The 25,544-nt window shown below is 59.1% G+C and overlaps 1 protein-coding gene across 1 annotated transcript in view; it reads right to left on the bottom strand.

Annotated features, from left to right (window-relative positions):
• Nucleotides 1–601: 601 nt before the first annotated feature.
• The window catches only part of UVSSA (UV stimulated scaffold protein A), a 41,808-nt gene continuing 16,865 nt past the window's right edge, over nucleotides 602–25,544 (bottom strand). Inside the window, exons 8-14 of the mRNA XM_012466865.3 lie at nucleotides 22,518–22,629; nucleotides 13,246–13,390; nucleotides 12,612–12,746; nucleotides 8,536–8,719; nucleotides 7,812–7,920; nucleotides 4,485–4,659; nucleotides 602–2,489 (exon numbers count right to left, since the gene is read on the bottom strand). Of these exons, the coding sequence (XP_012322288.2) occupies nucleotides 2,396–2,489; nucleotides 4,485–4,659; nucleotides 7,812–7,920; nucleotides 8,536–8,719; nucleotides 12,612–12,746; nucleotides 13,246–13,390; nucleotides 22,518–22,629 (954 nt within the window). The 3' untranslated portion in view covers nucleotides 602–2,395. The remainder of the gene's footprint in view (nucleotides 2,490–4,484; nucleotides 4,660–7,811; nucleotides 7,921–8,535; nucleotides 8,720–12,611; nucleotides 12,747–13,245; nucleotides 13,391–22,517; nucleotides 22,630–25,544) is intronic.

Genomic DNA, 25,544 nt, shown 5'->3' with positions numbered 1-25,544 from the left:
AGACCCACATCCCTCATCAACACAGACGCGAAACCCTAGCAAAGCACCCCAGCAGCACAGAGAAAGAGCATCCGCCAGGGACAAGCGCAATTTATCCCATTAACGCAAGGTCGTTTCAACATATGAGAAACAATGTAACATACCACCTCACCAGAATAAAGGAGAGAATCAAACTATCATCTCAACACACAGAGAAAAAGCGTCTGACAAAATCCAACCCTTTATGACAAACACTCAACAAGCCAGGAGTAGAATGTAACTTCTTCAGCCTGATAGAGAGCGTCTCACTCCAGGGTGAAAGACAGCGCTCCCGCTAAGATCGGGAGTAAGAGGAGGATGCCTGTCCTCACATCTATTCAACACCGTCCCGGAGGTACTGACCAGTGCAATTAGGTCCAGACAGAAAGAAAGCTGTTTGCAGATGACACGGCTCTGTGTATGGAAAATCTGAGGGAACACAAAACTGATTAGAATAAACGGGTTCAGCAAGGAGTGCAGCATTCGAGATCAACACACACAGTCAGCTGTACTTCACAGATTAGCAACCATGGTCCCAAGATGAAATTCAGAGAACAAATAAACTTAAAATTGCTTTTATAAATGCAATTTATAATCCTTTAATAGTTTATAATTGCATTTATAATCCTTTTGGTTACAAATCAAAAAAATAAAACACTTATGAATAAATTTAACAAAGTAAGTGTAAGACTTATATACTGAAAACAACAAAATACTGTTGAAATCAATTTTAAAAGACCCAAGTAAATGGAAAGATAGTCAGAAGCTCATGACTCGAAAGATTTACCATTAAGATGTAACACATCCCAAAGCAGCCTCTAGATTTAATGCAGTTCCTATCAAAATCTCAGCTGCCTTTTTTTTTTTTTTTTTTGAAGAAACTGATGAGCGGACCCTAAAATTCATTTGGAAATGCAGGGATGCAGAGTAGTCAAGACAACCTTGAAACAGAACACAGTAAAACTGACCCCAACAAAGCCACACTGACCGACGCGCGGTGGTGCTGGCGTAGGGCTAAACAGGTCAATGGGATAGAGTGCCCAGAAATAAACCTGTCCCTTTTTGGTCAATGATGATCAATAAGGGTGCCAAGATAATTCAATAGGGAAAAATAATGTTTTCAACAAATGGTGCTGGGCTAAGCGTGCAACCCACATGCAGAAGAATATGGGCTCTCACACCACACACAAAGCCTGATTCACAGCGGGCCAAGATCGACACCTAAGAGCTGAAATGACACATGCTTCTTAGAAACCAGGTGCAAATCTCTGGTTCCGGATTGGGCGATGGCTGCCGAGATGTGACAGTAAAAAATAAGCAACAAAAGCAAAAAAACAGATTAAACTGCTGGACTTCATCAGAATTCACTTCTGTGCTTCAGAGGACACCGTCCAGAAAGTGAAACGACAGTATGGAGGGAAGTTTGTGCAAATCACACGAGGATCTAGTATTCACAATATACAAAACCCGTGCCAGGAGCGGTGGCTCATGCCTGCAATCCCAACAATTTGGGAGACTGAAGCAGGAGGATCGACTGAGGCCACGAGTTTGAGGCCACCCTGGGCAACACAGTGAGACCTCGTCTCTACAAAAAATTTAAAAATTAGCCAAGCGTGGTGGCACGCGCCTGTAGTCCCAGCTACTTGGGAGGCTGACGAGGGAGAGTGGCTGGAGCCCAGGAGCCTGAGGTTGCAGTGAGCTATGACTGTACCACTGCACTCAGCCTGGGTAAGGGTGAAAGCCCATCTCTAAGAGAAAAAAAAGCTGTTACAACTCAAGACAGACAATTCAATTAAAAATAGGAAAAAGATCTGAATAGACGCCTCTCCAAAGAAGACATACAGTGGCCAGCAGGCACGTGAGAAGATGCTCGGTATCGGTCTTCAGCACACAGAAGACCACACGCTGTATAAAAAGGCACATCCAGAAACAGAAGCAGGTGAGTGAATGGTTCCTTAGCCTTGGTGGTTGTGTTAAAAACAGCATTTGCACAAAAGTGGGCTTCCCCAGAGCTCCTCTGAGCGGTCGCCTCCTGGCTGGGGCATGCGGGCTCTGAAGGAGGAGCTGCAGGCACTTTCTGCCCCACCACAGGCACTGGCCCTACAGAACTCTTGGACGCCCTCTGGGAACAGGCTCACTGCCCAGGTTCACATCTCCAGGCTCAAGGGCCTCTTCTGCAAGGCCAGACCCGTCAGCAGATGGTGCTGGACCCCGCAGCAGCAGAGAGCCCCACCTTCAGGGCATTTTAATAGCACTTCTTTACATCAAACACAGTAACAGACAAAAGCATGGTCACTGCCCAGACCCACGCCCACTCTGGTGTCCTGAGGCACCGGCAGAGGGAGGAGAGGTGCTGAGGGTGCCTGGGCACAGCTCTCTAATTCAGTGCATAGTTAAACTGGTTTGAAAACTTCTCGTGCTTCTTCTGGTCCATCCGGTTCATGGCTGCAACTACCCTCTGGACAGCTGCCCTGTGGGAAAAGGAGGCAACACGTGACCTGGGAGGTTACCCCAGGGGCCTGGGCTCCCAGCAGGGGGGTCACCAGGGTTAGGCACTGGTCCTGGGGCAGCAGCTGCCCTCGGACACTGACAGACTTCCTGCAGCTGCCACCTTCAGAGACAGATGGTCACTGGCCCCTTGGCCCATCCCGAGACAGAGACAGGCTTGGAAAGGGCCGCCCCAGGTCCCAGAGCCAGGGTCTGAGGTGGGTGGTTCTGCATGGGTGACAGTGGCCCCACCCCACCTTGGCACTTCTCCCGTGGCCTCCCGTACTCCAGGATGAGGGCCACCCTGGCCTCCTGGGGAGTGGCACTGCAAGAGATGCAGCCAGGAGGTGTCAGGACAACCCTGCCCGCTGCTGCACACGTGGGCCGGAAAGGCGGGGCCGCGGCTGCAGTAGGGAGGGCATGGGACGAGGTGTGCTGTGTGGGCCAGCTCAGGTGCTGCGGCACACGAGGGTCTGGAGCCAGCAGGGCCTGAGGCCACAATGTGGCGATGCTGCCACTCAGCTGCAGCCCCTGTGGGACTGCCAGGCACTGCTATGGGGCCCCTCAAGGCAGGGTTTAGACTGCAGTCACCCCGGGTCCTTTCTGCAGGGAGGGCTTTGGGCTACACAGCTACTGTGAAGAGCCAGCTCCTGCCATGGGCTTCGCTGTCCCCATGAGACACAAGGAGGAGCCCAGCACAGGACCCTTGGCTGCTCCTCCTCCTGGGCGTCAGCACACAGGCTGGCCTCTGCCCCGGCTGAGCTACCAGGGGCCGAGCACACTGGATGGCTGGCAGACATGATGGGTCCAGCCCTGTGCCAGGGGCCCCCATCAGCCTCTCTGCAGCCCACACCGGCACCCCTGCCCCACGCAAGCAAGGCCGTGGATGCACCGCCCACCAGCCCAGGGGAAGCTGTCTGGGTGCGGTGAAGGCGCCTCCCCCCATCCCAAGCCCACTCAGGAGGGTGCACGGTCACGCTGGCCAGGAGGCGCCTCTTCTGCGCCGTGAACTTAGCACCTTCCAGGTGTGTCCAAGATGGTCTCTGGGACAGCGACGGGTGGGGGCCACCAAACTGGCGCTTCCAGACAAACCTGCACCAGCAGGGACTTGGCACAGCTTTGGGAGGAACTCAACAGTCTCAGGTGCTTCTAAACAAGCACTCTCGATTTTCTTCTGGAGAGCAAGGCAATGAGAAGAGAGAAACAGTGCCCTGCAAGTGGCCGCGCCCCAGGAGACAGGCCGCACGCGGGGGCGCCGGGCCATGCCCAGGAGACAGGCCGCACGCGGGGGCGCCGGGCCGCGCCCCAGGAGACAGGCCGCATGCGGGGGCGCCGGGCCGCGGCCCAGGAGACAGGCCGCACGTGGGGGCGCCGGGCCGCGGCCCAGGAGACAGGCCATACGCGGGGGCGCCGGGCTGGTGGGCTTCGCACTCTGGCCCTGCCGAGGCTTCGCCGGTCACACAGGCCCACACTGGGCTGCAAGGACACCAGGCCAGCCTCCTAGAGTCAGTGCTGAGCCGCCACGCCGGGGTGGGCTCTGCTGGGGCTGACACATGGACCCCTGTTCTGCCAGCCTTTGCAGTCACTGCCCTCTCTGAAGTCACCGCTGCAGAAATATGCAGACACTGCCCTGGGGCACAGCCAGGCAAGGGAGAGACCAGGGGCTCACTCTGCACCAGCAGAAGCCTGTGTCCTGGCACGGCTTCCCCAGGAATCGAGGATGCTGGTGCCTGGTGGTCAAGCCCCTCTTATCCCGGGGAGCACTCAGGGGCATTCCCGACCAGACCCGGCCTGCTGCCCCTGCTGGCTGGCACTGCCCCTCCCTGGGGAAAGGCTGGGTGGTCACCCAGGGGAACCCACAGCAGGGGAGCTCCTGGAGGCCCCAGGTCCCTGGAATATCTTGGAACTCAGAAGGTCCCCCTCGAATACCCTCACTCTGGGGACCACGTGGTGGGAGGTGACCCAGCAGCCACTCTTACTTGGCGAAGACTTTTCTCCCGATGCGCGCGCGGGCGGTGTCAGCCTGGGCCTTCAGGTTGGTGAGGTGCGGGTACCTCCTCCTCTTCCCCCGGCCGTGCCCGCTATACCTGGACGAGCCAAGATCCTGCCCTGTGGCTGCCTCCACGTCTCTCATCAACTCAGGGTCCTGCCATTCTGCAAACAAAACTCAAGAACTTCAGGAAATGCCTGGCACCAGCCAGAGTCTCGAGGCACCCAGGAGGGGCTCCTGGTCTTGTACTGATGGGGGGCCAGGTCAGCTTGCCCACGCCCATATCCTGGCACCAGTGGGCCTGAGAGAATGCTCTGTGCTGGCGACTCGCATTCCCTAAACAGCAGGCTGAGGAAGGCGGGCACGCCGGCCACTGTGCGGTGAAGGTGACACAGAGCTAGTTCCCACCGCCCTGCACCCCCACAGGCCCCTGCAGCCCACAGAGGTGGGAGCTGGGACTGGGCCCAGAGGCCGCTCCTAGGGCCATGGACCCATGGACCTCCAAGGCTGGAAGGCACCCAAGGCCAGCAGTCGGGGGGTTGGTGCCATCTGCAAGCTCGCAAGCTTCCCTGCCTGCAGGCTGGACCGCGCCCCGCTGGGCCAACTGTGGCTCTGCTGGACACGCCTGCTGCTGGGAAGCTGCGTGCGGCAGAGCTGGGCCGAGCATGATGGTCAGCAAAGGGCTTTTCTTTCTAGTTGGTCTGAAGATGACCTGGCCACGGGCCTAGAAATGCACAGTGGGCTCTCCTAGATGGAACTGCCCTTCCCAGGCAAGCTGGGCACTGTCTGCTTGAGGCCCTGTGGCAGTGAGGGGACACAAGTGTCCCCAGCCCACTGAGCAGCCTTTGCAGGCTGAGAGCACCCACCGCGCAGTGGCACCGAGGCCCTCGAGGTTCAGAGGCCCAGGCTTCCTGCGGGGTTCCTCGTACAAGGCGGTGGTGGGCATCCACCAGGCGTGGTGCTGGTCGGGATCGGGAGGGCCACCCCTGACGGGACCGTGATGGGCGAGGGACTTACAGACGACCCTGGCTCCCAGAAGGGGGCTAGGCACCGATGGTCCGAGGCACCCGCTCCTGCAGACAGGACCCTACGAGCTGGGCCAGCGGGGCGAGGCCACAGGGGCACATCCCCGGAGGGATGCCTGCGCCTCAGATGGATGGCCTGGCCTCCCCAAGCGGATTCTTTGAAGTGAAGGAATACGGGGCCCACGATTCAGATACAGGAACGATTAATCCAAGATTAAGGAAAACTGTCCAAACAGTTTATCTCCCAGTAATAAGAAGGCGTCACAGTTTAGGAACCCAGTGAATGGAGCAATTGTTTAAACACAACGACAAAGCGCCGGCACCCAGTAGAGATGGAGCGAGCGTCTCAGTGAAACGAAGGAGCAATTTAAAAGCCTTTGAGGAAAATCAATAGATGCTGGGGCCGCACGGCCTTCCCGGGGCTGACGGGCCTGCAGCACCACGCACATTGTCACTGAGGTTAGCGCCAGGGAAAGGAAAATTGCCCCGTGCGCAAGGGAGGCGGGGATCGATACCGTAGTTAGTAAAGAGACGCTATTTCACATCTGACTGGCCAGCGCCGGCTGCAGCCCGCGGCCTGATACCTGTTTGTTAACAAGTCACCAAGGCCTGGAAAACCAGATACTCTTCAGGGTTGACACAAAAAGTAGGCACTTAATTTGCTCCTGAGTGTGAGCCACCAGGGAGGCCTGGCCCGGAGATTAGCAGGTCAGGGCCCTCCCCACCGCCCAGGCCAAGCCACTGCCTCCGGGCATCAGGCTGCATTCAACACCTGCCTCTCATGACCAGAGAGCAAGATGCCAGGAGCCATGGCAGAGACAGCTTGGAAGGGACGCTGGGCCCCAGCACCGCTCTTCAAGACAAGCTGTGACCCCCACTTTGGGCCGGGTCCAGGCCTGCAGGCGCGGTCACTCTCCAAAAAGGAGCGAGGCTGTGTTGCGGGGGGGGCTCACACCTGTAATCCCAGCATGGTGAGAGGCTGAGGCAGGAGAATCGCTCGAGACCAAGAGTTCAAGACCAGCCTGGGCAATACAGTGCCACCCCACCTCTACTAAAATAAAAATACAAAAATTAGGCATGGTAGCACGTAATTCCAGCTACTCAGGAAGCTGAGGCGGGAGGATCGCTCAAACCTGGGAGGCCCTAATTGCGCAACTGCACTCCAGCATGGGTGAATAGAGAAACCCTGCCTCCAAAAAAATAAAAAAATAAAAAATAAGATTTAAAAAAGAGAGAGGGAGCCCGAGGCTGGCCAGGACCTCCAAAAACAAATCTTCCCTCGAAAACAGATACGCACCTCCACCAGGGTGAGGCAGGGTGGGCACATGGGCCCCAGGGGAGACAGGGCAGGGTGGGCACATGGGCCCCAGGTGAGGGAGGGTGGGCACATGGGCCCCGGGGGACACGGGGCAGGGTGGGCACATGGACCCCGGGTGAGGGAGGGCGGGCACATGGGCCCCGGGGGAGATGGGGCAGGGCAGGCACATGGGCCCCAGGTGAGGGCGGGCGGGCACATGGGCCCCGGGGGAGATGGGGCAGGGCGGGCACAGGGGCACTGGGGGAGACGGGGCAGGGTGGGCACATGGGCCCCGGATGAGGGAGGGCGGGCACATGGGCCCCAGGGGAGACGGGGCAGGGCGGGCACATGGGCCCCGGGTGAGGGAGAGCGGGCACATGGGCCCCGGGGGAGACGGGGCAGGGCGGGCACATGGGCCCCGGGTGAGGGAGGGTGGGCACATGGGCCCCGCTGTTGGAGCAGTGCTGCTCCACAGTGGCCTTGCTGTCCAGGGCCTCTGGCACCTGCACTCCTGCCACCACTGTCTAGCAGGTGCCTAGACAGTGGCCACGTGCCTTCTGGACAGAGCCGTGGCAACCTGCACACTGAGGCAGGTGCAGGGCACTGAGGAGGCCAGAGGGCTTCCTGGAAGGCACTCTGGGCTCAGTGTGATCACTTCTCTTGCCTCAAGGCCTTCACCTGCCTGAAAACACGACGAGGAAGCAGGACCCAGCCACACAGATGGCACCTGTGGCTTCGGGGCCCTGGGTGCCCACCTCCTGGTCGGGGTCTCATGAACATGTGACTCCCCCTTAAGCTGGAGCATCCCCTGGATCCCCCAAACCCAGGATGCTTGGGCAGCACCCCTCCGGATTCTACCAATTAGGACTGAGGGTCGTATAAGCACCATGGACCACGCTGGCAGAGCAGGTGCTCCGTGACTCCGCAGACACGACGCGGGCCGCCAGAGGCAGTGCTCCTGTGGTGTCCGCCCTGCCCACCTGCCCAGGCCTACCCGGGCGCTCCTGCTTTTGCCGCTGCTGCCGCTGCTCCCGGGCCCTCTCCTCTGGGTCGAGCGGCCGTCCCTCATCGTCCCTCGGAATGATCTTCCCATGGAAAGGGCACTGCAGAACAAGGACACGGTGGCTGTGAGTGGGAAGGGGAGGAGGGGGTTCCGCTCGCCTTGACCACTGCCCCCTTCAGGCACAAATAGCTACCAGGGAGGGTGTGCATAAACCTGGAATCACACACCCCTCAAGGGAGGGCATTCTGACCACCACAGGGACACAGAGGTGGCTCTGTCCTCCCTCTAGAGCTGGGAGCTCTTGGGCAGCTGTGGAGAGTGTAGGCCTCCTTCACACCAGCCTGGCCATAGTGACTACCTCCCTGCACCATGCCCAGTTGCCAGGCTGGAAACTGCCCTGGCCCCTCAGCCTCTCCTCGCTTCTGAGGAGCCCAGCCCAGCACAGAGCCGGGCTGCAACCATGGAGGACACTGTGCATCTCGGCCCCTGGTGAGTTCACCAAGCCACGTGCCCAGCTGTTGGGCTACAGGGCCCTGGTCAGGAGCCTCTGGACACCATCTTCTGACAGCCACGACGAAGGAGTTTCTGCCCACCACAGACAAGCCCCTTCCATGGGCTTCCCAGTACTCAGGAGCATCCCGACCCAGGGCCAGGGCAGGTGGGGCTCGGCACCCCTCCGGCTACCCACCCTGGTTCCCTCAGGCCCTGGTCTCACCTTCAGCCGGTCTTGGCGCTCACAGAGCCGGCCGTCTGGCCTCAGGGCACGGCACCGGTGCTGCACCGGCTTGAACGTCCCCGCAAAAGTGATGCGGCGGCTGTGGAGCATCTCGGAGACGTCGGCGTTGACCACTTCCTCCTCCACCTCGCTGGGCTTCCAGAAGCGGTGCTGGGAGTCAGACCTGCGGAGAGAGCCACAGAGCTGCAGGGACCCCAGAGGAGTGTGGCTGGGTGTGCAGGCGCAGGGGATGGCCAAACACCACCGCAGCGCAGCCACCCAAAGCTTCGGAGGGCACCACCCAAAAGCAGAACGGTCACTCCCACGTGGGTCTGAATTCTGACTCTGCATGAACCAGTCTCGATCCATGGGCGCAACTGCCAGCTGCAGGAGGGGCTCTCCCTACAGCACAAGGGTGACCGTCGCTGGGCCCCCAGGCATGACCTTGAAGGTCGTCTTTCCACCACAGGGGCGTGAGGACAGGGCGGCAGCACACCCAGGTGAAGGAGCGCAGACTACGCAGCCCTCGGCAGCACAGAGGGCCGGGCACTGGAGACTGGACTCTGCTGTCCCGGGTTTGCCAGGCCTCCCAGGTGTGTCCGGGCCCATGCTCTGCTGTTGTCATTAGCCTGTTTGGAGACGCTTTCCTGCAATGCCACAGGATGGGGGAGCTGAGCGTGCTGGCAGTAGAGGACTCCACCCCCCGCCCACCTGGATGCCCAGGCAGGGAGAAGTGACTGAGGGGCCCTCACACAGACCCAGATGCCCCTGTGCCACCACCAGGCCTCCTTCTAGGGTACACAGCCACGCTTGGGGCCAGCAGGAACTGGGGAGGACGGCTGGGCAGTGCCAAGGGCTCCCAGTGATGAGAGACTGCCCGCTGCCTCCTGACAGGGGGACGGCCGGCTCTGCCCAAGGCTCCCAGGTTTCCGCACTCTGTGCCCAAGGGTGCTGGAGGAGCAGAGCCCCAGGCACAGCCCATGCTGGGGAGAAGGCCCTGCCCCGGGGCCAGTGGACCTCACTTCCGCCTCCACCTTGGTCTGGGGTGAGGCTGGGTTGGGATAAGGGGGTCTCACGCTTGCAGGGCCTTTGGGCAGTTAGCGGGTGGGAATGCAGGCACAACGTGCCACCCGGGGCCTTGGCCCCACTACAGGGAGACGCATCTTGGGCAGAGGCCCGGCTGGATGAGGAAGAGCACCTGGCCATGTGCCCCACAGTCAAGAACACATATGGCTCCCCCGAGGCTGCCCAAGCACCTGGCCCAATGCCTCCTGCCACACCAGGAGAGGCCCTGTAGGAGAAGCAGTTAAGAGTTCTGCCACCCAGAACTCCGACAGGACGAAACGCCCTGCGGGTGGCAGAGGGAACACTTAGCAGCCAGCACACCACAGGCTCCACCGCTTCCTACCTGTCCAGGAGCAGGGATACTCCCCTCTGCACGCCTCGGCCAAAGCCCACCAGCCGTTTTTTTTTTTTTTTTTTCCCTGAGATGGAGTTTCACTCTTGTTGCCCAGGCTGGAGTGCAGTGGCATGATCTCGGCTCACTGCAACCTCGGCCTTCCAAGTTCAAGCAATTCTCCTGCCTCAGCCTCACAAGTAGCTGGGATTACAGCAATGGGCCACTACGCCTGGCTAATTTTGTATTTTTAGTAGAGACAGGGTTTCTCCATATTGGTGAGGCTGGTCTCAAACTCCTGACCTCAGGTGATCTGCCCACTTCAGTCTCCCAAAGTGCTGGGATTAAAAGTGTGAGTCACTGCACCTGGCCAAGGCTTCTTTATTTTTTTGAGACAGTGCTTTGTTCTGCCACTCAGGCTGGAGGGCAATGGCTCGATCTCAGCTCACTGCAACCTCCACCTCCCAGGTTCAAGTGATTCTTCTGCCTCAGCCTCCAGAGTAGCTGGGACTACATGCACACGCCACCCCGCCCAGCTAATTTTTGTATTTTCAGTAGAGATGGGGTTTTGGCCATGTTGGCCCGCCTTATCTCAAACTCCGGGCCTCAGGTGACCCGCCCAACTCGGCCTCCCACGCTGCTGGGATTCCAGGCGTGAGCACCATGCCCAGCCGGGACCCGTGGCCTCCTGTGTACGAGGCCCCGAAGGGAGGGGTCTTTCCAGAGGCTGTGGGGAAAGAGCTGTTTCCAGGGCCTGGGGGTGCCAGTCCCATCAGCCCTGTCTCCCACCACGGATTGGCTCGGCCCTGGCCTCCCAGAGCTACAATATCTTGACCTCCCGAATGAAAGGGGTAAGCCCAGGCTCTCTGATGTCCCCAAATGGGGCTGAGAGCTGGAGGGTAGGACCCCTCCTCTTGGTGATGGAATATGGTGTGAGCAGCCCCTGCCATCCTGGCTAGTGGCCAGCCAGGAGTGTGGCCCTCAACTGGCTGTGAGCACACACAACACCCAGGTGGTGTCTCCTGCACCAGCCACACACCCCCGCCCACGCGGCTGACACGGGCCCTTCCCCAGCCCGGGCCACTCCCATGTGCAGGCCACCATCAAGCTGGCCCACACAGGTCTGTGGGCAGGTAGGGGAGGCGTGAAACCGTGAGCTCGCAGCACCAGGTGGGTGGTGCTGACGGGCCACGCAGTTGCAGCGTGAAGCCAGGCCTGCCCAGCAGGGTCCTGGTGCCATCCAGGACTAACCGGGTCCTCACCGGGAAGCTGTTCAGGTTTCTCACCTGGCACAACTGCCCGGGGGCTCAGGGCAAAGCCCGGGGTACTGGGGCCAGGCCAGGCAGGCGTGAGGAGGGACAGGCGTCTGCTTCTAGGTGGGAGCTTTGCCAGGCATCACCTGCCAGGCTCAGAAACCAAGCGCTGGCCTTGGGGCATCCCTGGTGGCAACGTGTGGCAGGGACAGCTGTTTCTTCCTACCTGCCCAGCCCCTCCCTCAGTGCACTGCCCCAATCTGCCCCCACTAGGGGCAGCATCTCTGCAGCCCCGAGGACGGGCCCTCAGATCTTAGTCCTGCTGAATGAGGCCAGGGCCTGCCTCTCTTACTGTCCTGCCTGTGTGAGCCCAGCAGAAACCTGCGAACAGAAGCAGCAGTGGACGACACACCAGGACACACAGGCACTTGGGGCCCATTGCCGGGTGTCCGGGAAGAGGCAGTGGCTGCCTGAGGACCCTCGCGTGGCTCCCTGCCCCCGCCCCCACTCTCTCCAGAGATTCTGAGGTCGGTGCCTCACGAAGATGAGATGCTCCCACATCACGGTGGGCTTCCCAGCCCCGCAGACCCTGCAGCATTAGCTTGTGTGTTTGCACTGGGAGCCCAGCCCTTCAAGCTGAGCCATCACAGGTGCTGTGGGGACGGCAATGTTCCCTGCATCAAAAGCCAGCCTCTTCCTGTGTCACACTGGCCCTGGGTCTTGATGGCAAGGACTGGTGCGAGGCTGGGGTACCCAGCACCTCTGCCCCCTAAGGGAGACGGGCTCACCTGGCAGGGGCAGGAGCGGGCTCACCTCCTGTGTGTGTGGAACTGTCCTGAGGTGGGAGCTGAGGTGGCGGCAGGGGCCCTGCTCCCCCGATAGCCACGCCAGTGAGGTCTGGCAGGGGCTGGAGTACTCAGGCGGCCCCTCCAGGCCCAGCAGCCCAGACTTTTGAGCAGATGATTCCTGCGTACCCCCTTCTGCTGCAGCTCCCCAGAGAAGAGGCCAGCGCGGTAGGGGATGCCGAGGGGGAAGCAGGCAGGGAAGGCAGCTTCCTGAGGTGTGGGCACACAGTCACTGCAAGCAGCCCTGATGCGGTGTGGTGGTGAAGCGGGACACACAGGGTGGGCCCTGGGGCCGCCTTTAGGGGACTGGCTTCTCATCCGGCTGTTCCTACAGGAACACCCAAGCTCCACGGATGCCCTGACACAGCAGCAGCAAGGCTCAGAAAAGCCCTGCTGGGCTCCACAAGCCGGCTCAGCAGGGGAGGCCCACCCATGTCCCTCTAGGCGCTCGGAAGGTGGGCAGAGCTGGGCAGCGGGGCCAGCTTCCTCAGAACCAGGGAGGCCTGGCAAGCTGGCAGCACCCTCCCCAGGCAGGGGCCCTGGCTGAGTGCCCTGGCCAACTTCAGAAGCCCTGGGACTCACTTGAGGATCTTCCCGGCTGTGGGCAGCTCCTGGCCCCAGTAGTGCAGGTCCACGCCGTAGGGCACCACAGGTGCCCGGGCCCGCTCTGCTGCCAGCTTCTGGGCCTCCTCTGGCTCCAGCAACACTCTGGAGGGGCTACAGGAGCAGATGGGACATGCTGACTTCACATGTGCTGCAGTCACCCGCCTCTGCCTCCCCACTCCCACAGCACAGCTGGGGCCTGGGGTTCGCTCTCGTGAGCAGTGGCTTCCGCCCACACAGGGCCTGGGCTTCAGAGCCACCTCTGGGGTCCTGTGAGAAGCTGTGGGCCCTGGCCTGCAGTCCTTCACCCTGGTACAGGGGTGATCTGACATCTGCCTCTTAAACCCCAGCCCTGGGGATGCCTCTCAGAGGCACGAGCAGTGCCTGGAAGGGTATCTGTTGGCTCAGCCCCACCCAGGCTCCAGCTAATGCTGGCACTGACAAGCCCAAACACGGCACCAATACTGCTCGCCCAGCCAGGGTGCAGACTCCAGGCTTCCACCAAGACAGCCAGAGAAGGCCCTTAGCAGCCTACTGGGGCCAGTCAGTGCTCTGGACAGGGGTTGTGGCAGTGCCAGGCAGGGGGCTCAGCACACAGGACATTGGGAGTCACCTGGCAGACGAGGGTGGGGGCAAGTGGTCCTGGAGTCGCCGCAGCTGAGCAGCTGCAGAGGTGGGGTCCGATGCCTCCTCGTCCCTCCTTATCCTCATCCGCAAGCCCCCTGCAGCCAGGTCCTTCTCGGGTGTCACCTCCAGCCCTGAAACAGACATGTGTCGACTCCTGCCACCACCCCCACAACTCGCCAGGCACATCCCGCAAGACTGAGCAGAGAGGACGCACCTACACGTTAGCACACTCCATCTTCCCACAGTCCCAAGCTGGGACCCACTATCTGACCTCGTGGGCAAGGGCGAGGCACGGAGCAGCTCAGACCACGCTCTGCAGAACACAGTGAGTGGCAGGGGCTCTGGCAGTCCCGGCTAGAGCCCACACTGTTTACACACTGTGCTGCCTGGCTTTGCAGAAGTGCCAGCCTGAGAAGACGGATTCACCAGGCTGTCCGGGAGCTTGGCAGCAGTCACAGCCCAGGCTGCCCCGCACCCTGTGCCCACAGCCCCAGCAGCTTGGGCTCCGGTGGTGAAATGCAGGCAGCCTGCAGGCCTCCCCAGTCCCCAGGCCTGAGGTGGCAGCCACTTGGTCCTCAAGGAGGAAGAGGCATGCACCTCCAGACAGGGTTCCAACCCACATCTTGCACTGAGGTAAAATCCAAGATTAGCAGGGATTCCAGCCTGTGCCCCCATGGAAATGCCTGGGGCTGCACCACAGCTTCGGCAGGCGCCTACGAGAACCACGGGGGCCGCTGGACCAAGGCCCTGGCCCTGGCAACTCCCTCCCACTGGCTGTCAAGCAGAGGCTGAGCTCCAGCAAGCCCACCCTGCCACTAGCAAGACAAGGCTATGGTGCCGCATCTCCACCCCCACAGAGATGACAGGGACAAGGCCACCAGCCTCCGCAGCCCAGCACGCACCCAGAGTCCCTGAGGCGGACAAGGAGATTCTCCAACACTGCTGGGCCCTGACCTGCTTCTCACCTCCTCCTGTAACATGGCCTGAACTCGGTTCTCAGGCTGCCCCGTGGAGCTCACCTTGACCCTGACGGCACCGTTCGGTCAGGGCAGGTGCCTGTACTCCCCAGAGGCTAAGCTGGTGTCCTGGGGCATCGAGATGGCAGAGGGCACAGGAGGTGCCAGGCAGCCTATGGATTAGGACAAAGGGCATCACCCACCTCCCCAAACCTGGTGCAGGAGCAACTACAGCCTTCCTGGAGCCCTTCCTCCCGTGGGCCTGCCGGTAAGAGGGGGCTCAAGACCCCAGAGGATCCTGGACCGCAGGGAAGACAAAGGGCAAGAAAACGTAGCAGGTGCAGAGGACGTGCTGGATGGCCGAGGGGACCAGCCGCAGCACGGGCGAGATGCAGGTGACCGCAGACAGCGTGAGGGGGGGCAGCGCGGGACACGGCGTGAGGGGGGGCAGCGCGGGACACGGCGTGAGGGGGGCAGCGCGGGACACGGCGTGAGGGGGGCAGCGCGGGACACGGCGTGAGGGGGGCAGTGCGGGGGACGGCATTCAGAGTTCTGAGGGGTGAGGGGGGCACGCACGTTATCAGCATCCTCGCCTCTCCTGAAACTCCAGCAGGAGAGAGAAATAACTGCAGTGCGGAAAACAGCTGAAGAAGCAATGAGCCACATTTCCCTGGAATTAGAAGGCTCACCAAGAGTCAAAGGAGAGAGAGGAAAAACCATGGCTGGAAACCCTAACAAGGCTATAGCCCCACATGGTTAAAAGCCAGGGGTCGGCTTGATTCGGACACAAAGTGTCAATCCTGGGTGTGTCCTGAAGGTGTTGCCTGGAGGTGATACAGGAAAACCTAAGCACATTACAGCCCAGGAACCGCAACTTGCTGGACTGAAGGTGTGTCAGGGAGGGTCCTGCCAAAGGAGACTGGCATTTGAGTCAGTGGGCTGGGGAAGGCAGACCCACCCTTAATTGGGTGGGCACCATCTAGTCAGCTGCCCGCAAATACAAAGCAGCAGAAAAACGTGAAAAGGAGACACAGGCCTCGCCTCCCAGCCTACATCCTTCTCCAGTACCCCTGAACGTCATACTCCAAGTTCTTCAGTTTTGAGACTCAGACTGGTCCTCCTTGTTCCTCAGCTTACAGAGGGCCTACTGTGGGGCCTTGTGGTCGTGTAACTTAGTTGATACTTTCAAAGAAATAAAAATTCTATTGACACCAGCATTTTCAACAGCAACCGTGAATGCAAGATCTTAGACGGTCACTTTGAAAACGCTGAAGGAGAAGTTCAAGCTCAGAGTTTTACAGTCCGCTAAACGATCATTTCTCGTGCAGGTGGAGGACACTGACCACGTGGAGACAAGTCCTTTTGAGGTTTGCCGCAGTGAGATCTGCTTTGAAAACATATTTAGATCCAGTAATCAGAAAGAAAAGGAAGTGCAGGGGGGTGGAGCAGGACGTGGGCAGTGAGCACCGAGACTCCGCCAGAGGCGAGGCAGGAGGCCATGAGCGCCCTGAGACGCAGGATGTGAGCGCAGAGACGCGGGAGGTGAGCACTGAGATGCGGGAGGCGAGCTCAGAGACGCAGGAGGCGAGCGCCCTGAGATGCGGGAAGTACACGGAGCACATGACTTTGTAAAGGTTACTCTTGCCTGGCCCTATCCCAAACCCAAGTGTTCATATCAACCCGAATTCAGTTGGTTCTGGATGATCCTATGTGATGGGGTGGAAGGAGGATACACGTGGGGAGAGGGTGCTAGGTGATTTGTCTTATGCAGGAAATAGTACAGACACTGAGAAACTATAGAAGCGAACAGTAAATGGTACCTATGCACGTAAATCCTTTCCACAAGAAGAAGTGACCATCTGAAGAATAAAAACCAGCAGAACTGGGCACATAAACGGTGGGAGAAAGAAGAAATGAGATGCCAACAGAAGCCGGTCGGAGAGAAAGTGCGACGGACGGATGACGGACCCGCCACAGGTCGCTGGGTGTGTCTTCCGAAGGCTTCGAAACAACCGTTAACTGCCCAGATTCAAATTAATGAAAGGACAGACTCAGGAGTGGATGTCTCTGGCAATATGGCGTCTAAACAAGACCCACTTAATACAATGGCTGGTGACAGGTTGAAAATAAAGGAACAAAGAAAGATTTACGAGGAAAACAACCAAAAGACAGAGGAGGCCACAGGTGCGTCCTAGAAAAACCAGACTTAAAATAAAAAACAAGCGGGTAAAAGAAGGAATGCTTGAAGGTGTAATACACACAGATACGTAACTTACAAATGCAGTCTCAAAACATAAGAAGCGATGCTGAGGGCTCCAGGGAGAACTGGGTACCTACGACTGTGGGAACTTCGGCGAACGCTCTTGGGAAGTGGCTGTTAGGCAAAAAAGGAGCCATATCATGGGTGGTCTGCACAGCACAGTCAAAACCACCAACTAGGAGACGCTGTGACACTTCTTATCTGATATAGGCTGGCTCTGTCCCCACCCAAATCTCATCTTGTAGCTCCTATAATTTCCATGTCGTGAGAAGGAGCAGGTCAGAGATAACTGAATCATGGGAGTGGGTCTCTCCTGTGCTGTTCTGGTGACGGTGGGCGGGTCTCCCGAGATCCGACGGTGTCCCGTGCTGGTCTCATGACAGTGAATGAGTCTGATGAGATCCGATGGTTTTAAAGTGGGAGATTCTCTGCACAAGCCCTCTCGCTGCCTGCTGCCATCCACGTAAGATGTGACTTGCTCCTTCTTGCCTTCCGCCATGATTGTGAGGCCTCCCCAGCCATGTGGAACCGTTAAGTTCATTAAACCTCTTTCTTTTGTAAATTGCCCAGTCTCAGGTATGTCTTTATCAGCAGCATGAAAAAGGAATAACACCATATCCAAGAAGTCCTTCTCCAACACACATGCAGAACTGACAAAAGAAACCAAGTCCAAAGTCAACAGGGGCCTCAGTGACCTCCCAAGAATCTGCACTGCCCAGATGGTGCCCTGAGACCACAGAACACAGTGTCAAAATCAGAGGCTGCCAGAGAGCTCAGATGCCCAGAAACTCAGGTAGGCATGATGTATTACACACACACACACAGGTCCACGCACAGACACGCTCTCATTGAACATGGGTGTGCTCACTGCCATGCTTGCAGGCTTACTGAGCACACACACGCGTGCACACACACACTCATAGACATTCTCACTGAACACACGTGTGCCCACTGAAGAACATTTGGACTTTCCGTACATGCAGGCTTACTGAGAACGCGCGCACACACACACACACACACTCGTACTTACACACACATTCTCACTACACACACATTCTCACCAAACACACGTGTGCCCACTGAAGAACATTCGGACTTTCCGTACATGCAGGCTTACTGAGCGCACACACATACACACACACACACACACACACACTCGTACTTATAGACACATTCTCACTGAACACACGTGTGCCCACTGAAGAACATTTGGACTTTCCGTACATGCAGGCTTACTGAGAATGCGCGCGCGCACACACACACACACACACACTCGTGCTTACACACGCATTCTCACTACACACACATTCTCACCAAACACACGTGTGCCCACTGAAGAACATTCGGACTTTCCATACTCGCAGGCTTACTGAGCACACACACACGCACACACACACACACACACTCGTACTTACAGACACATTCTCACCGAACACACGTGTGCCCACTGAAGAACATTCGGACTTTCTGTACATGCAGGCTTACTGACAACACACACACACGCACTCATACTTACAGGCACGCTGTCACTGAACATACGTGTGCTCACGGCAAGCTTTCGGAGGACACCCACGGTGCCGCCACTTAGCAAGCTGCACAGCCAGGAATACTCTGGAGAGAACAGCTAGGAGGAGAATGAGGAGGCGTGAGAACTTGGGGTACTGCAAGGCTGCCTAGAGCAGGAGCTTCCCGGGAAGAAGGTTGAGGACAAAGGGCCTTGCCCATGACAAGCGTCTCTGAGTTGCAGAGGAGGGAGAAAAGCTGCCTCTCTGAACGGGCTCACGGAATGCGGGCAGTCTGAAGCCACCTCTGACTTGAGGCACTGGCGCTCTGGGCAGAGGTCAGCCGGACGCTACAGAGAAACGTGGCATCCCATCTCAGCGTCTGCAGGGCTCGCCAGCCTGTGGCTGTGGGCCAAGTCCAGTCCCTGCCTGTTTTCATGATAGAGTGTTACTGGCACACAGCCACACCCGTCATCTATGCCTGGAGACAAGGCCTCGTGTGGCCACCGAAGGCAAAGAGACTACGCCCTGGCCCTTCACAGAAGGAGACTCCCCTGAGCCATGCAGCGCTGCATGTCTGTGGGGCTGCTCCCAGCTCCTGGGTTCCCAGAGGCTGAAAATGGAGGGCATGAGATAGAGTCACACAGGGTGGGTGACGGAGCCAGACCTCCAGCCCTGAGACGTGCACCCAGGTAACACTGGGCAGCCCCTGCTCAGCCCCAGTGCCTGATGCCACATCCCAGGTTCTGCCCAGTGCCCCTCCATATTCCAGCAATGCACATGACACAGATACAGGCTGCCAGTACACATGTGCACATGTATGCACGCCGGCATGCACATGCGCACACACCCACCCACACGCACATGCGCACACACCCACCCACACGCACATGCGCACACACCCACCCACACGCACACACATACACATGCATGCACACAGTGAGGGAGGCAAGAGTGATAAGTGAACAATATGACATTTAGATACAATCACAGCCAAAAGATCAATATGAGAATTCCTAGAGTTACAAGAATGAAATATATTTTTCATCGATTTGTTGTTTTAAACCATTAAAAAGATGGGTAAGCGTGTGAAAGCAGGGTAGATACTCAGGGCCCTAAAAACACTCCCACTCACACATCGCGTGGAACATCAATCTCACTGACATACTTTCAAAGTAAAACCCCAAAAAGCAGACAGCATTCCTCAGGCACCGAGAGCACACACTTGCAGGAAGAATAATGACTCCTGGAAAAACAGGAGGCCACACGTCACGGCCGAGCCCGGCGCCTGCCCCGCCCGCACGGCGGCTAACTTGAGTCCAGTATCTCGGCTCAAATTCACTCCCACGGCTGTTTTTAGAAAGAATCATAAAAATGTCCAAATCCCCTTTTTTGTTTGAATTGACCAAGTGGCAGCTATTTGCCTGAAGCACTAAAGCGGACAGTGGAGGGAAATCGATGGCAGGAAGTGCAGGGGCGGGGGCCCCGCGCTGACGTTATTGATTTTACCCAGTTCAGCTGGCCTTGTAATTAAAATGTAAATTTGAGAAAGAGATTATGTCCTGACAGAAATGGTAGGATTAAGGGGAAGATAAAAGCCCCTCAGTGAAAATTCAGAGAAAGAAATGAGAAAGAAAAAGAGCATGGGTTTCCTCTGGTGCGGATTTAGACTAAATCTAACTACTTCAGATTCACCTGCATTTAATTGAAAAAACAGCGACAGAATATAAACTAGTGTTATGAACTGAGCTGGCCCCTCCGCCTGCCCCCACAGCTCCTGTCTGGTCCCTGCCTCCGGCACTCCTGGGGCCCCCAGGTGTGAAGCTGAGTGGGACCGGGCCTGCCCGCCGTGCACCGCAGAAGGCAGCTCTGTCGCCAGGGCCTGCCCCTCCTTTGGACCCTCCAGCCCATGCCTGGGGCTGGCAGAGCCGGAGCCGCATGCTCACACCCAGGCTACCCCCAGCAGTGCTGGCAGGGGTACCGCGGGGGCCATTGGCATGGCACCTGCAAGGCTGAGGGCAGAATGTGGTCAGCCTTCCCACATCAAGAAGTGAATCAGTGGCAATAAAACTACCAGGGCCTCTGCCTGCCCTGGGCGAGGCTGTGACAGAGCCTCCAGCTTCAAAGGCATCCTCATCTCCACCAGGGCACACGTGGCCTGAGAGGAAGGGGGCGGCTGCCATGCTGCGGAGGAGCTTGGAGTCAGCAGAGGAGGGTGCTGGGAGACCTGCAGCTGCACGAGAATGAGAGGCCAGCGCACCAGCTGTGCACACTGCTGGATCAGGACTGTCCTAGGAGGGGCAGCTCATCTCTGCTCTGCGGAGCCTGGGGCCTGAGCTGGAGACACATCTGTCCCAACCAGGGTCAGGCTGGGACAGCCCACAGGCAAGGCCTGGCTGGAACTGCCACACCCGGTGCCTACCTGTGACCCCGTGAGGCTCGCAGTACCCCCAGCAGGGCTGTGTCGGAGCAGGCGTCCCAGCAAACCTAGCAAGGGCTGCGGCCCCCTTGGCTGGACGCTGGTGTCGACGGGCTCAGGACCCCCAGGATCCAGTGGGGAGGGACGGCCAGGCCTGGTGACAAGTGAGCGCTGTCATCGTGTTTGGCCACAGGCTAGAGGGAGCCTCAGCTCTTCTGATGAAAGGAGATTGCTCTGTTCTTCGGAGTGTCACCACATTTGCGTTTTGCTTCTGGCCTTGCTTCAGATCATTTAGAGCCACAAGTCAGGTTTCAGGGAGAGTGTAGATTTCTGCCTTTGAGATGTCACACACCAATCTGTCCCAGATGTGTGACTTCTGCTGAAAGGGCTCCCAAGCCATTGTAACAGGCCTATGCAGAGGCCCAGGGCCACGAAATGCCAGGGATACTACAGGCCAAGCGTCAGTGCCAGCTCCCAGACGCTGAAGATACCCAGGAGGGGTCCAGGAGATGAGGCACCCAGCAGGCCAGATCAGGGTGGACCCGCACCTATTAGATGGCTGCCTGGACCCCGGCTGCAGCACCTCCAGGAGGAGACACCACTGTGCTTTCACGGCGCTCCCAGGCTGGGCCCACAGCCTGGTCCACCTGAGGGTGGCCGAGAGCCAGGAAGGAGACTGTGGCACCCAACCGCATGCTCAGGCATCCCCACGTGCCTCCTGTCAGGCGTGCGGACCCCTCCCGGAGGTGAGGAGTCAGCAGAAAGACCATTTCAGGTGGAGGCTGGTGTTGGCAGAACGGAGCGTATGGGGTGGCAGCGGGGCAGGCCGAGTGAGGGCACAGCCGGCGCTGCAGCTCGGTGGGGGGAAAGGGTCTGAAGCTGTGAGGTCGGTGGCCAGGAGAGGCATGCAGGTCCCTCTACCTGCCTGGCTGGAACCCCTGGAGAGGTAGCATGGGACCACGGTCCAGAATGGGCCAGGCCACGTGGTACCCAGGGAAAGGTCCTGGCCGGCCCCAGGGGTCTGAGGCCTTCTTCCAGACCCTCAAGCTCACACTGACCCCAGGAGCTCAGCCTTCCCAGCCAGCAGGCCCCAGTAAACAGGACCATACAAATGGAAGGTCGTTAGAAGCCTGGTTGTGCTAATTTGGCATGACACCCTTAATGGGTCATACCTTCACACATGAGCTGTCTAATCATCTAAATTCTCTTAACAAATTTACATCTCTCATAGACTCTGATTCAAACCAACTTGTCTATTTCATACAAAAGCTAAGGGTCCTGTTTTCATTTGCTTCCCTTCGACGCAAACTACCGCGCACCCCCTCTCGGGGAACTTCAAGAGCAGACTCACCTGGATCCCACCCTCCCCGGAGGGCCACAGACCTGGGTGTGGAATGGAACGTGGCTTTGGGAGGCATCTTTGAAAAACCTCCACCCTTGACGGTACAGGCAGTGGCAGCCGCATGCTGTGCCCCCAGTGCTCCCTGAGAAGCGCCTTGCTGTGGAGTGCACAGCAGCCCTGGGTCCAGACCCGAGTTTGTGGCATCACCAATGGTGAGGACACCTGTGCTTGTGACCCCCCTAAGCAGGGAGGGGAGCCTGGAGGGCACGGGGTGGCAGCCCCTCCCACCTGCCAGCCACGGCTCCTGCAGCTGCAGGAATCACAGCCACAAACCTCAAGTCCAAGGAGCCCACCCTTTCTGTTCCTGAGCAGGCTGCTGATGGCACAGGGGAGAGGGCAGGACCTGCCCTTTGTGTCCTTAGGGCAGGCCTGTGTGCTGGGGCCTCCCCACACAGGAGCCAAGGGTAGGATGGTGGCCGCTGCCCCAGACCTGGGCACCCGAGTGCCTGCCTGGCAAAGGATGACCAGCAGGACCAGCGGAGAGGGAACCCACCTCGGGGCAGGCTGCAGGGAGGGCCCCAGGCCTGAGACAGAGCCAGAGCACCAAAGGAAAAGCCTGCACACAACTTCTTAGCCTCGTGGCTATGATCACGTGCAGAAAAAGCACCATTTGACACCAAAGCAGCAGTGACGCAAGACCTGCCCGAGCGCGTGGCCTCAAGGAGTCACATCTGGGTGGGGGAACCTCCGCCCAGCACCCCACGGGGCCCACTGCTCACCATACTCAGGCCGCAGGTGCTCAGGGATGTGGGGCTCGTACCCCTCCTTCTCAGGCACCTCCACAAAATCCTCTTCGTCCTCGTCTTCCTCCCCATCCCCCAGGGCTTCTGCCTGTGGAAAAACGCCCCGGTACAAATCAAGCCCCAGACCCTGTGTGTGAACACAGCGCTCAGAAGGAAGAGCCCTGGAGAGCCCTGTTTGTCGTGGAGCTTTCTCTCCTGGTTGACTCCAGCATCGGCCACGGCTGAACTGCATTTAAGGTCGTCTCCAAGGCTGTTCTCGTTCCCCCAAATGACACCACCTCTGCACTGCCCTGTCTACGTTGAAACCACCAACCCTAACCCTCCCTGGCTGACTCCCCAGGCTGCTGTGGGAGCTGCTGTCCTTGAATGGACCCTGGTCTACGGGAGTCATCCTCCCGCCCGGTGGAGCAGGTGCATCTGCTCTGAGGCAACAGGCCAGGGCCAGCTCCCCACACAGGGGTCTCCCATGGTGCTGGTGTGACCACAGGATGTCGGACAACAAGAAGGAACAGGTACTTCTCAAACATTCTGTCCTTGAGGACTTGTTATAAAAACCACCTCAATTTCCTTTTAACAAGGCCACTTCTCTGCCAGGGTTGCTATGGGGGGATCCCTCACTGAGTCTGAGAGCCTTCGTATTACCCCTGCCTCCCTCCTCCCATTGAGGAGCTAGAGAACGGAAGGAAGCCTTGCTTTCTTTTTCCCCTAAGAAAAGCCAGTTCCTTGAGCGCACCCTGCCCCTTCTTGCGCCCGACTCGGTGGGCAGAGGCAGGGACCTGTGTAGTGACTCATCTCATCAACCCACAGGGAGACGGTGGCCCCTCCACACAGTAGGGCCATGGCACGAGAGACCATGGCCACAGCTGTAACGGACCCCCTCTGTTGGTAACAGAACGCCAAGCTGCCTTGTACGGGGAGGCGCTGCCAACCTGCCGCCTGCCCTGTGATAACGTTTTTCTATTCCCAAAAGCTGGTACTGTAGTGTTGGCTTCTGTGTGCGTGGGTAGCGAGCCCACTGTTCAGTAACACGGCTATGCGGCGGGCGCTGCCTGCTCTGCCCACGTGCTCCAAAGTGGCTGTGCATAGGCTCTTTTCCACCTCACCTTCTCACTGGCCCCACCACAGCCCAAGATGGGGTGTGGGAGCTGGCAGGCAAATCCCAGGCCATGCCATCCTTCCCTGAGAGCCCCGCCTACAGCTCACCCACCATAAACACCCCCTCCATGGGGGCTGGCTCCCAGAGCCAGGCCCCCCAGGAACAGTTTATAAAGTGGAAAAAAGTTTTATTGCAGGGCAGGCGGCAGGTTGGCGGGCACCTCCCCAATTTGTCTTGGCCATTATGGCGACAAGGCAGCCTGGCATTCTGCTACCAACAGAGGGGGGTGCTGTGTGGGCTCAGCACAGCAGGGTGGTCCTTCCTCGCCTTCAGCTCCCTCATGCCAGGAGACAAGCTAGCAGGGCTACTAGGGCAGCTGAAGGTCATGCCCCCAGTGTGGTCAGGGTAGAGATGCCCTCAGGTGGAGGCGTCCCTGGGTGGTGGGGTGGAGGTGTCCCTGGGTGGTGGGGTGGAGGTCTCTGGGTGGAGGTGTCCCTGGGTGGAAGTGTTCCTGGGTGGTGGGGTGGAGGTGACTCTGGGTGGAGGTGTCCCTGGGTGGAGGTGTCCCTGGGTGGTGGGGTGGAGGTGACTCTGGGTGGAGGTGTCCCTGGTTGGAGGTGTCCCTGGGTGGTGGGGTGGAGGTGTCCCTGGGTGGTGGGGTGGAGGTGACTCTGGGTGGAGGTGTCCCTGGTTGGAGGTGTCCCTGGGTGGTGGGGTGGAGGTGTCCCTGGGTGGTGGGGTGGAGGTGACTCTGGGTGGAGGTGTCCCTGGTTGGAGGTGTCCCTGGGTGGTGGGGTGGAGGTGTCCCTGGGTGGTGGGGTGGAGGTGACTCTGGGTGGAGGTGTCCCTGGTTGGAGGTGTCCCTGGGTGGTGGGGTGGAGGTGTCCCTGGGTGGTGGGGTGGAGGTGACTCTGGGTGGAGGTGTCCCTGGTTGGAGGTGTCCCTGGGTGGTGTGGTGGAGGTGTCTCTCGGTGGAGGTGTCCCCGGGTGGAGGTGTCCCTGGCTGGAGGTGTCTCTGGGTGGTGGGGTGGAGGTGTCTCTGGGTGGTGGAGTGGAGGTGTCCCTGGGTGGTGGGGTGGAGGTGTCCCCGGGTGGAGGTGTCCCTGGGTGGAGGTGTCCCTGGGTGGAGGTGTCCCTGGGTGGTGGGGTGGAGGTGACTCTGGGTGGAGGTGTCCCTGGGTGGAGGTGTCCCTGGGTGGTGGGGTGGAGGTGTCCCTGGCTGGAGGTGTCTCTGGGTGGTGGGGTGGAAGTGTCCCTGGGTGGAGGTGTCTCTGGGTGGTGGAGTGGAGGTGTCCCTGGGTGGAGGTGTCCTTGGGTGGTGGGTGGAGGTGTCCCCGGGTGGAGGTGTCCCTGGGTGGAGGTGTCCCTGGGTGGTGGGGTGGAGGTGTCCCTGGGTGGAGGTGTCTCTGGGTGGTGGGGTGGAGGTGACTTTGGGTGGAGGTGTCCCTGGTTGGAGGTGTCTCTGGGTGGTGGGGTGGAGGTGACTCTGGGTGGAGGTGTCCCTGGTTGGAGGTGTCCCTGGGTGGTGGGGTGGAGGTGTCCCTGGGTGGAGGTGTCTCTGGGTGGTGGGGTGGAGGTGACTCTGGGTGGAGGTGTCCCTGGTTGGAGGTGTCTCTGGGTGGTGGGGTGGAGGTGACTCTGGGTGGAGGTGTCCCTGGTTGGAGGTGTCTCTGGGTGGTGGGGTGGAGGTGTCCCTGGCTGGAGGTGTCTCTGGGTGGTGGGGTGGAGGTGTCCCTGGGTGGAGGTGTCACTGGGTGGTGGAGTGGAGGTGTCCCTGGGTGGAGGTGTCCCTGGGTGGTGGGGTGGAGGTGTCCCCAGGTGGAGGTGTCCCTGGGTGGAGGTGTCCCTGGGTGGTGGGGTGGAGATGTCCGCGGGTGGAGGTGTCCCTGGGTGGTGGGGTGGAGGTG

This window comes from Aotus nancymaae, unplaced genomic scaffold (assembly GCF_030222135.1).
Source record: "Aotus nancymaae isolate 86718 unplaced genomic scaffold, 86718_ANA_hifiasm-v0.15.2.pri h1tg000006l, whole genome shotgun sequence".
Lineage (NCBI taxonomy): Eukaryota > Metazoa > Chordata > Mammalia > Primates > Aotidae > Aotus > Aotus nancymaae.
The sequence above is the reverse complement of the archived record's forward strand: the minus strand, read 5'-3'. Positions and strand labels throughout refer to the sequence as shown.